This window comes from Hyperolius riggenbachi, chromosome 1 (assembly GCF_040937935.1).
Source record: "Hyperolius riggenbachi isolate aHypRig1 chromosome 1, aHypRig1.pri, whole genome shotgun sequence".
NCBI classification, from domain to species: Eukaryota; Metazoa; Chordata; class Amphibia; order Anura; family Hyperoliidae; genus Hyperolius; species Hyperolius riggenbachi.
In genome coordinates, this window is record NC_090646.1 from 224,640,454 (window position 1) to 224,653,104 (window position 12,651).

A 12,651-nucleotide genomic window follows, 5' to 3' on the forward strand; every position below is an offset into this window, starting at 1 on the left:
TAACTCGCATATAGTTTGCGGTTCACCGCGAATGCAAACCACCGAAGTTCGCACGAATAAGTTCGCGGTTGAACCTTTTGGGCCATCTCTACAAATGAGGAGGAAAGAGGGACAGAGGGAAAGGGCTCCCAAAGAGGGACTGTCCCTCCAGAAGCTGGGAGCTATGGCTATAGGTAGCATTGGAGGTTTACTGCCTTATCTGCTGAAAGAGTCAATTTAAATGTTCCTCGATACCCTTTTCCACAATCCTCTTTCCCACAACCATCAGTGTGATTCCTTCTGGCCAGGAGAAATAAGTTCAAACAAAGCTTAATTGTAAGTCCTTAATGTTCTGGTGAGTTTATTCCAAACAATGGTCTATATAGACAGACAATAGATTCAAGAACCAATAAGCTGCTTGTTCAGAATGGCATACTGTTTACAGTGTGGCCATATGCAACTACAGGCAATGCTTCAGCGTACTATTTTCCCAGGAGAACGAGTTATGTCCTTCCCGACCGACTAATGTCGATAGGCGTTGGGAACGTGTCAGCCCCAAGACCGCCTAACGCTGAAAGGCGTCAAGTCCTAGGGCTCCGCTCCGTCATCAGTCTACCAGCGGCGATCGCTGCTAGAAAACTGCTAGGCAGCGAAAGCGATGTATATTTACATTGTACAGCACTACGATCTACTGCAGCACTGTATTGGGGACAGCCGTGTCACTCGGCTGTGCCCTGGAGTGGCCCAAAGAGCGATTGCTCTCATAGGCCGATGCCTATGAGAGCCGATCGCGGGGATTGGCTTGTGGGGGGAGGGAGGAGGGATAGTAAAAAAAACACAGTAACAAAAGCCTGCAGCAGCGATCAAAGCCCACCAACAGAAAGTTCTGTTGGTGGGCAGAAAAAGAGACAAGATTAATTTGTGTGCACAATTGTACGGCTCTGCAGGGAGCCAGTAAAGCTTCAGATCACTAATTTGTGAATAATAGCCTGGTCACTGGTGGTGGGGGGGGGGGGGGGGGTAAGCCTGTGGTCCTTAAAGGGGCACTATGGAAAAAAAAATAAAATTTTAAATATGTGCAAACATAGACAAATAGGAAGTACGTTTTTTTTCCAGAGAAAAATGAGCCATAAATTACTTTTCTCCTATGTTGCTGTCACTTACAGTAGGTAGTAGAAATCTTACATAGGCGACAAGTTTTGGACTAGTCCATCTCTGCATAAGGAATTCTCGGCAAGGCTTTTATTCTTTATAAAGATATTCCCTAAAAAGGATTTAAACAATGATGCTGGCCAGCTTCCCTGCTTGCTACACAGTTTTTGGCAGTTGGACAGAGCAACTGCTATTCACTGAGTGCTTTTGAAAATAAATACATCCCTGAGAATCCCCCATGAAGAGATGGACTAGTCCAAAACCTGTCGCTTCTGTCAGATTTCTACTACCTACTGTAAGTGACAGCAACATAGGAGAAAAGTAATTTATGGCTCATTTTACTCTGGAAAAAAACGTACTTCTTAGTTTTTTATGTTTGCACATATTTTAAATGTTACAATTTTTCACCATAGTGCCCCTTCAAGTGGTTAATTTAGGAAATAATCAATAGAACACATTTTAGCAATGGAGTGTGACTTTACTAGCTGGCCAGCTGCTATACAACTGTGAGGTAAAGTCAATTCAGCTACAAGTAGGAAGCATTCATCAATAGAATACATTATCAATAGGAAAACTGCATGGTGTGTACCAGGCATTAGCTACGTTTCAGTGGCCATTGATAACTCGTGAGGAAGAACAACAGAACAGAGAGAATCAGACATTAGATCCCCTTCATGAGTAACAAAAGCTTACAATGTTTATCACTTATAGAAACATTTATTGAGCAATTATAAGCAAGCAAAAAAGCCCAAGCAGTTTACAAAATGACCCCCAAAACACACACATATAAAACTCACCACCTATCTAAAAAGGCCTAAATGCCCCCCTAATCTTACAGCCAGTAGTGATTAGTGGCGTACCCACCATAAAGCTGCAGGTGCTCACAACACCAGATGTAGCCATGGCTAGGGGTGCCGCAGTGGTGCTCAGCCACTGTGTTCTTCCACCTGGGACCTTTCTTCATAGTTTGGACAACAATTAAGAAAATAGCAGCAGACAGTGCAGGGGACTGTACTACTTCCTATTCTAGATGCAGCTCCCCCTTCCTGTCCTGTGGGCAAATGGCAATGTGTCTCCTTGCTCTCTACACACAGCCTGCAGTGAATGAATGTGCAGATCAGCAGGGTGAGTAGAGAGAATGATTGCTGTGCTGCAGCTGGGACATTAGCATGGAGAGGTGGCAGGATGTGTTTAGTGCTTCAGAAGTTCCCTATCATTAGTAGCCATGCACATTGGCTGCTGTGACACCGAGTGCCCTAGACTATTGATTATTTATCCTGATCAAAGTAATTCATCAATAATGCAGGACAATCTGCTGTTACAGAAGCCACTGGCACTGACATCTTCTGCAGTACTGTATAGAGTATAGAGTTTCATAATGATTAGCTCCATCCACATCCTGATGACTCTTTTTCACCAAAAATCCCTCAAAATTTGCATCGACACACTCGCCACCCCAACCTGTCAACCCTCCCTTAAAAAAATGGAAATAATCAGCACCGGGTGTCAAATTCCCTAGGCGTGCCACTGGTAGTAATAACTACTATAGCGTCCCAATAGGTTTGACAGAATCCTCATATATTATCATTAGTTTATAAATATATTTTATAAATATAGAAGATTCCACTTTTCTTGATAAAACACAGTCTGTTCAGTTTAGCTTTATGCATTACCAGGATTAATAGCAAATTTTATCAATTAAGTCTCACCCAGGTTTAAATTGATTGGTCCATTTTCAAGCTGCATAAATTGCATAAAAATGTACATAATCCTGCATGAACTCAGAACTATTTGCATCTCATTGATCATCCCTGGTCTTTATTACTAATGAAAATTTACTTAATTCACCAAAGATAATTTTTGATTATCTAGTTTTTCATCATGCTTTGCCTATCTTACTTGTCATGTGTCATGTTTATTTCCAGCAGTTCAAGCAAAATAACTGATCTGGCCAACGGTGCAATTTTAAATGTGAAAAATTTCAACAAGATGAGAACTCTCTATGCATCATTTCCTCTGTTATTCTAGACAGCAGCATTATTTCTCTTTCTGTATCTTCACATATATTAGAGCTATATTAGATAATATATATATAAACACCTGGCAGGCAGTCGCTTGATATACGCCCATGTTGAAGTGTGTTGAGCACCAGAAGGCTGTGACCCTGCTGTCATCTGAAGAACACGCCTGAAGGTTAAGTAACTCTAGATCTCTGTTAATCTCATGTAATCTGCTATTACTAGATGAGAGAACACCAGTCTAGTTCCTTTTCTTCAGAATGATACTTGCATGACTTGGGCTATGAAGACTCAAAATTGCAGGAGTTATACCTGACCACGCAGAAACCATGTTTCTGATTTTTTACTTTTATTTTGTTACTCAGTTTTTTGGTACGCTTCATGCTTTCTGTCCATCACAGTGCACTTGTATTTTCCACGGGAGAAGTGATGGCACTGGAACAAGGTAAGTCATTTTGAATTACTTGTACAACATGCATACTTATTCAAGGAAAAGTAAATAATGTGCGTGTTACACCTCATGGTTACAATTTCTGTTTCATTCAGATTGATTTTCTAGTATTCAGGGCCGGTTTAAGCAACAATGGGGCCCCAGGGCAAAATAAACCTGGGGGCCCCCCCCCAACATATACCCCGGAACAAAAATCGGCATTAGGGGACCTTTTTTGCAGCTGGTATAACAGGGTGTGAAGTCCCAATCGGTCGGAGCTCCACATTCTGGCTATCCCAGCCTGCATGGGGGACAAGGGGTTAAAAAGTTTCAGGAGGGGGGACCCCACATAATTTAAAAAAAAAAAAATTCCCACACTCTAAACATAATTTTTTTGGGGGGAAAATAGGAACAAAATGCCAGGGATCTTCATACAGCCATATTGCGGCTGTATAGGGATCCCTGGCCAAAGCGCTGCGGCTGCGTATAGACCCCCTGGAAACCCTGTCAGGAAATTTATTGCATTTTCGTTTGATGCATGTAAAATTACACTACCGTTAGGTTTGCTACTAAAAGTGACATTTACCGCATTTAAAAGTATACTTTTTTCCTTCGAAAATTTTAAATCGATTTTCTCAAAAACTATAAGGTCTTTTTGAAAAATTGTTTTTTCCTCTTATTCCTAATGATCTCCTTAACATATCCTGCAAAATTATGGTTTCTAGCATTTAAGGTGGATTTGCTATTAACCATTAAAGTCGGCAGATTTTTAAATGTGTATTTTTTTTTCCCTTTGAAACTTTAAAATCGATTTTCTCAAAAACTATAAGGCCGATTTGAAAAAATTTTTTTTCCTCTTGGGGCCCTGGGGCAGCTGCCTCCTTTGCCTTAATGGTAGCGCCGGCCCTGCTAGTATTCAAGGTGAACTTTAACCCAGGATTGAACTTCATTCCAATCAGTGGCTGAAACCCTATTTCCCACCAGAAATCTTTACCTTTTCTCAAATAGATCAGCAGGGACATCTGTATGGCTGATATTCCCACAGTAAGATGTCAGGGTCATGTCTGTGAACCTCATTGCATTGTGGGAAACAATGGCTGTTTCCAATTGCCAAGCAAGCAGTATCTTCCACTGTGCATAGAACTGACAGTAAACGAACGTTCTGCAGAGATCACGTGGTGGGACTAAAGATGTTGCCACCTGTCATACATTTCAAAATGTAAATTGGGGAAGAAGGAAGACTTTACAATGAGCAAACACTAACAAAATAATTTATAAGTCAATATATTGTAAAAATAAATACATAAATAAGCAATTCATTGTTATTTTCACAGTTCAGATAAAAAACATCTAGATCTTTAAGGAAGAGAACGATTATTGTCTGCAGTACAGGTCGCCCAACAAAATCTAGATATATAGTAGCCTATACCTATATAAATAGGTAGACCACAGGTGTCGAACTTCAGCCCTGGAGGGCCAGATCCATGCCAGTGTTTAGGATGGACTGAGAAGGAGAGGAATGTGTTCTACCTGATGGACCACACCTTTCCTGATTCAGACCCATCAATTAATTTGAGTTGTATCACAAATGTGTGAGGACCTCGGCCCTCGTAGGACCGGTTTGACATCCCTGAGGTAGACCACCATAGCATTTAGCAGATACAGTTAGATACCACAAATGTACTGTCTTTCTAGTTTAGGGACCTCTATGCAATACTGTACTACAATGATTGTCTTAGAATGGCCATAGTTCCAATGTAGGGAATACCTTGCAATTTGCAAATGGAGTTTAGAAAAGGGAGGGAGGCCTGTGATGGAGTGTAATTGAAGTTAGGCTACATCACACAGAGCTTCTAGCCACAGATCTCTCAAAGTCACATGACATCTGACTGGGTCTTGAGCACAAGCCAGCCCCCACTCCAAACAGGCAGTCTGCAACCTCAATATTTGTGCAGATGGTATGATTCATTTGGGGACATGAATAAAAACTATGTACAGAAGTCTAGCTGGTTATTACGATCTGGGAACTAACAGTGCTGACAGAGTATTAAGGATGCTTTATATGCTGTCTAAGGGCTGTAACCCGCTAGAGTGTTTTTTTGAGCATTTAGAGATTGCTTTCAATCGCTAGCGATTTCCCTAAACGCTCTGCCAATGTAAATGGATGGAACACATTCCAGCAGCATTTTAGGAGCATTTCCATTCTAATGTATTGTATAGGTCTAATGTATTGTATAGAAGCAGGGAAATCGCTCCGAAAATCGCTTGCAAAGCACTACCACAAATCGCTTTCTAGTGGGTCCCAGGCCTTACTTCCAGTTTCTGTTTTAAATAAGAAGGGCATGTTTGCTTTAATGGGAAATGTTGCACATGTTGTGTAATTATTGTAATTTATGGTGATGCTAATTTATAGTAAAAATGATGTGCTTATTGTAAAATGTTGTTATCATTATGAACCTGATTTGCTTGTTGACAGTAGAGGTGTTATTTTCCAATAGGGGGAGAAGAACCTCAAGGTTTATAGTGCTCCTTGGTTAAAAGGAGCATCACCCTTCTTCGGTGGGGCATGCAACACCACAGACTTTATTCTGCATGACATTGAAGACTTAATTCTTGCCCCAACATACATTAAAGGTGCGTACACATGCACTACATCTGGCAACAACGGGTCCATCAGACCCTCCTGCTGGGCGGACGTTCAGCCAACAGTAGCACATGTGTACGCGCTGTCGGCGGACTGATAAGACTGTTTCGGATCGTTCAAAAACTTCCTTATCAGTCCGCTGACAGCGCATACACACGCTGCTACTGTCGGCTGAACGTCTGCAGGAGCAGGACAGTCTGATACGGCTGTCCGGGCGCCGGGTGGATCGCTCAGAAGCAGCCGTATCAGTCCGCCGACAGTGCGTACACACGCCGTTTGTTTGAACTGCTAATCTATACGGATCAGTAAGTTTGGGCATTGGTAATTACAATGTCATTTGTAAAAAATAGGCTGCACCAGGGCTTATATATAATATTGCCACGGCTACATTTTGGAGCAGGGTGAAGCCCCTGTCCTGCTGAAATTACAGGGTGGCGTTAATAATATTCCCCCTTTGAGTTGTCGAAACCCAGGGGTGGGGGGGTTAGGTGTTTCATTTTTGCTCCGTTGTAACCGAAATGCAGTGTCAGACAATTTTGATGGTAGGGGCTGTATTTTGGTACTAACCTTCACTGATTGCGTAACTAAATGAATGCTGGACACTGAAGAGGAAGGAAGGTGAGTATTGCCCAGAGTATTGTAACCCATACACAATATATTCACCCCATAAAACTTCACCTAGCCACCATGGGCAAAGATATACACCATGTTCTAAATTATTATGCAAATGATATTTTCCTCTGTTTTTCCTAAATAGTGCATGCAAGTGGCATTCTGCATCATCTTTTAGTCATCAACCATTAGAGCATAATTCAAATGTTAATGAAGAAACTTCCTCATGATAATGGGATTTATTGAAAAATAAACTTTTGGTTTCCATGCATTTTAGTAAGGGAGTTTTCTTTGGACCATTGTAGCCCCTTACACACTCCAATGAGTTCTGGTTCACCATGAGCTTGTTCGTTAGTCTGTACCTCTGGGTTTCCTACTCCATAAAGCAGGGGAGGACTGGGACCTTTTGGCCTGGGGGGAAAACACAAACTAAAGGCCCGTTTTCATGGCAGCCCCAGCCCAAATGACATCACACATGTGCCCTACGTGCTATATCAGAATCATCTTTATTATCGCCAATGCTGGTATATGCTGGTAGTCACGTGGGAAATACAGCAAGGACACTCGAGGGACAGCGTGACAGGTAAAGTATAAATGCCATGGCACCGGGGGGCACATAACACATTTTGAGTTACAACGGTCTGGGTTTCTATCTCTTACACAAGTCCTGCAAGCAGCCCTTCTGGAGTCTAGGGACTGTCTGCAAGCAGCCCTTCTGGAGTCTAGGCACTGTCTGCAAGCAGCCCTTCTGGAGTCTAGGGACTGTAGAAAACTTTTCAACCTAGACAATATCTTTTCCTGCAGTATTCATGGGAGCATAGGAATCCCTATGCTGCCATGACTACAGCAGGAAAGGAAAATTACCGGTAGGTAAGTATACAATTTTCCGTTGTCTTGCAGTATTCATGGCAGCATACGGATTCCTATGCTGCCATGACTGCAGCAGGAAAGGAAAATTACTGGTAGGTAAGTATACAATTTTCTGTTATGTAGCTGTGCACATGCAGTTAACAATGGTGAGAGACCAGACAGATTTTTTCCCATGGACCCTGCAGGCAAGTCTCTGCTCTGTATCATGCTGTGTATATTTACTAGCTTGCCCGCCCTGCAATTGCTCTGTAATTGGGCGTTTATTTCCCTCATTCAGCCTAGTGTTTTACATTGCCTTATGCAAAAAACAGAATTCACCAGGCACAGTGCCAGCCCTAAATCATTAAATGAGAGGCAGCCTGGGGGGAAATATCCCCCCTTCCCCCCTGGCCAGTCCTCCCCTGCCATAAAGCCAAATGAATCCATGCCATGCACTGATGAGGATCAAACAATCTGAAACAGTCTGTATGCATGTTGGATTATTATGGCTCTGTACTAATTACAAGCTGACACATCATTGCATTCCAGCGGTTCTAGAGGTGTATTTAGCTTCTAAGGATGACAAGGGTTAATTTGCATATATTCAGCATTGGTGCACTGGGAGAAATCTCAAGCTCACTCCAACCTGAATTATCGCAAATACTTTCTGTTTTAAGAAAGAAAACTTTTGGTTTTTGAAAAATAAAAAAAACCCTTAAAATGCACTGTTCCAAGTTATTACGCACAACAGAGTTTTAAAACATTTTATAGGCTGTACAGATCTAAAAATGATCATTTGGTGATTTTGCAGCATTAGGAGGTCATATTTACTATAATCAAAAGCTATTTGAATTGAAAACATCTTAAAGAGATTCTGAAGCGAGAATAAATCTCACTTCAGACCTCATAGATAGCAGGGGCATGTGTGCCCCTGCTAAAACGCCGCTATCCCGCGGCTTAACGGGGGTCCCTGATCCCCCAAATCCCCTCCGTGCTACAGGGGAGCGCTTCCGCATTAGGGCAGGGCTAACCGCCGCAGCCCTGCCTCCCGCGCATCTATCAGACGCGTACCTCCGCCTCTCCCCCGCCCCTCTCAGTCTTCCTTCACTGAGAGGGGCGGGGGAGAGGCGGCGATGTGCGTCTGACAGACGACCAAGTTGGTCGTTGATTTTGCAGGGGGGTGTTTGGGGGTGAAGGGACCCCCGTTTAGCTGCGGGATAGCGGCGTTTTAGCAGGGGCACACATGCCCCTGCTGAATATAAGCACTGAAGCGAGGTCAAGTTATGTATTAACATAGGACCCCTTATTTGATAGCAGCTTCAGAATTCTTGCATCCATTGAACTTGTGAGTTTTTGAGAGTTTCTGCTTGAATTTCTTTGCGGGATGTCAGAACAGACTCTAAGGCCTGGTGCACACTGAGCGGTTTTTGTAGCGTTTTCCAAACCGCTTCCGCCTCTGAAAACGCTTGGCTAATGTATTTTAATGGGATGGTGCACACCAGCGGTTTGAGGTTTTTAGCAAACCGCAAATGTGTGTCCTGCAGCACTTTTGCGGTTTGCAGAAGCGTTTCTACCTCAATGTAAAGTATAGCAAAAGCTCAAATCGCTCTGAAAAACGCTAGATCAGAGCGGTTTTCCAGGCGTTTTTGTTACAGAAGCTGTTAAGTAACAGCTTTTACTGTACCAATATTTGTAATCTGCTACACAAAAACGCTTCAAAAAACGCTAGGCATGTTTTGCATCTGCTCCAAAAACCTCTAGCGTTTTGAGAATCTATAGCGGTTTTGGTGTGCACTGGGCCTCAGAGCTGCTGTTTGGATGTAAACTGCCTCCCACACTCATATATTGTTTGCTTTTTTTCTTTTGCTTCAGGATGTTCCAACAGTTCTCACTATGATAGAAGTCAGGGGAGGATGAGGGCCTCACTATGAGTTTCTCTCCTTTTATGCTGAGAGCATCTTATGGTGCAGAGGCATTCCTTGAAACTTGAGCTGGAGCACTGTCATGCATGAAGATTTTGTCAGGGAAAGCACTGTTCTTCTTTTAAGTACCATGGAAGGAAGTGGACAGTCAGAAACGCCACATACTTTTCAGAAGTCATTTTCACATCTTCAGGGACCCTAAAGGGACCGACCAGCTCTCTCCCTATGAGTCCGACCCAAACAATGACTCTGCCACCTTCTTGCTGATGTCCCAGCCTTGCTGTGACATGGTGGCCATCCAGCAACCATCCACCACTTCATCCATCTTGACCATCCAGTGTTGCACGACACTCATCTGTTAACTGTTAACAAGACTCTCTGAAAATTATTCCTCTTGTAGTTCTGGTCCCAGTTCAGCCATCTTGGCTTGTGAGCATTGGTTAGGGGAGGCTGAATAGAAGATTTATGCATAACTGCAATCCATTGAGGATCCTACACCTCGATGTTCACAAGACTCCAGAGGCACCAGCAGCTTCAAAAACCTGTTTTTTTTCTTTGTTAAGGCATTTTAGCAGCTGTTCTCTTAATCTGATGTGTTTGTTTGGCAGAACACCTTCTCATTTTTCTTTTATCTGTACAAACCCGTGGGTGCCGTGTGTTTGGCTCAGGCAGCAAAACGTCTAGAACCGGCTCTGATTATTATATTAGATTCAATAACATCTAAGGAAAATCTGCCAAAAATGTAGACCCCCTAATATTCTGTTTTGCATGTTTTTTTTTTTTTTTTTTTAGATTGAACATTGATCTATTTACCTGGTCAAGCAGGCATGGTGCATTAGTGAGAACAGTACACAGTCCATCCTACCTCTATTGTTCTTTTGTTGTTGTCCCTGTAGCAGAGACCTCTCACTCATCTTCCCTTCTCCAGTCCATGGTACAAAAGAGGGTTCTAAGCAGTGTGTCTTCACAACAATCATCCCCAGAATGTTACCAGAAAGATGTTTCTTGGCAACAGCAATTAAACATGTATGTACGTAGCTTTAGTTTAGTTTTCAGCTAAGTACCCAAACTGGATTCAACTTGGCCAAGATGCCCATTAAGGACAGTCTCAGCCAAAAATCTAGCATGTGTACAGGTGCACCCTGACATTGCACAATGATATTTACTGCTGTGGATGCCTGACTTACCTTGTTCTCCTACTCACTCCACATACCAAAATTTGCACCATTGTGTGCTGTGAGTTGTCCTTCCTCCTTTCCCCATAGGAACAGAGACATCGCTAGCCTCTAGGCTAGCACCACAGCTTTACGGCACTTGGCCCAAACCGTCACCTGTGGGACAAAGTTCCAATTCCCGATGGTTACGCTACTCATGCATGTGTACGAGGCTTAAGTCTGAGGCTAGGTTCACAGTGGTCAGTTGCATAACGCACATGTTATAATTCGTTATAATGACTGTGAACTGCAATGGAGACTGGACATAGATTTTAATGCAAAGCCTGCATGCAGCGAGTTAGAATAATGTTATCATTTACAACGCAGTACTGTGAACAGGCCCATAGAATTATATGGCAGTGAGTTGGCATGCAGAATTATTCCGAAACACAACTGACCACTGTGAACAGGGCCTCAGGGATAAAAAATTATTTACAATACAAAGTGACAGCAAGATTATGGAATGTGACAACAGTGTTGACTTCTGAGCAGGTTTTTAGTTTAAATAATAAGTATCTTCACAGAACAACTTGAGATGCGCAAACAAAAGATATGTAAGCTAAGCTGTTCTGAGTTCAGGTATACCTTAAAGAGGAACTCCGGTGAAAATAATGTAATAAAAAAGTGCTTCATTTTTACAATAATTATGTATAAATGATTTAGTCAGTGTTTGCCCATTGTAAAATCTTTCCTCTCCCTGATTTACATTCTGACATTTATCACATGGTGACATTTTTACTGTTGGCAGGTGATGTAGCTGCTGCATGTTTTTTTGGCAGTTGGAAACAGCTGTAAACAGCTATTTCCCACAATGCAGCAAAGTTCACTCACAGGAAACTGCCAAGAGTACGTACTCAGAATTTCTTTGTGGGAGGGGTTTCACCACAGTATCAGCCATACAGCGCCCCCTGATGATCCGTTTGTGAACAGGAATAGATTTCTCATGTAAAAGGGGGTATCAGCTACTGAATGGGATAAAGTTCAAATCTTGGTCCGAGTTTCTCTTTAAGTTAATTTTCTGTTTAAATATCCATTTTTCAGATAATTTAAAAATATAACTTTTTCAAGAACTTATTAGAGACAAGAGGAATGATGCAGCTGACAGATATGTAGAGCAGTGTTTTACCAACCCATGTGTCGCACCTGCTCTGGGTATGTGTTGCGGCTGATTTGAAGTCCCGATCTAGTCAGATAGTTCAAAAAAATTGTTGGCAAGCAAAATGTGTCTTCACCCACTCAGGGCACTTGCCTTTCCCCACACAGTAAAATCAGCCTGCCTCTCCCCAGCCAGCACCCTCACCTGTCCTCTGTACACCCACCCAAGTATCCTCATTTACCTTTCCCTGCCCAATATAATCAGCCAGCCTTATGTGCTTCTCACCACCCTGCACCTTCACCTGCCCTCTGTATACCTACCCAGCACACTCACCTGCCCTATGTACACCCACCCAGCACCCTCACCTTCCCTCTGTAAAGCCACCCAGCAACCTCACTGCCCTCTGTACAGCCACCCAGCACCCTCACCTGCCCTCTTTACGCCCACTCCAGCATCCTCACCTGCCCTCTGTACAGCCATCCAGCACCCTCACCTGCCCTCTGTACGGTCACCCTGCATCTTCACCTGCCCTCTGTATAATTCCTTTTTTTAGTATAGCACTTTTCTCCTGTCGGACTCAAAGCGCTTGCGAGGCAGCCACTAGAGCACACTCAGTAGGCAGTAGCAGTGTTAGGGAGTCTCGCCCAAAGACCTCCTTACTGAATAGGTGCTGGCTTACTGAACAGGCAGAGCCGAGATTCGAACCCAGGTCTCCTTTGTCAGAGGCAGAGCCCA

At 43.0% G+C, this 12,651-nt stretch overlaps 1 protein-coding gene across 1 annotated transcript in view; it reads left to right on the plus strand.

Moving 5' to 3' along the window:
• Positions 1–3,140: 3,140 nt before the first annotated feature.
• LRIT3 (leucine rich repeat, Ig-like and transmembrane domains 3) overlaps positions 3,141–12,651 on the plus strand; it is a 39,770-nt gene continuing 30,259 nt past the window's right edge. The window contains exon 1 of the mRNA XM_068270477.1: positions 3,141–3,594. Coding sequence (XP_068126578.1) covers positions 3,479–3,594 — 116 coding nt within the window. The 5' untranslated portion in view covers positions 3,141–3,478. The remainder of the gene's footprint in view (positions 3,595–12,651) is intronic.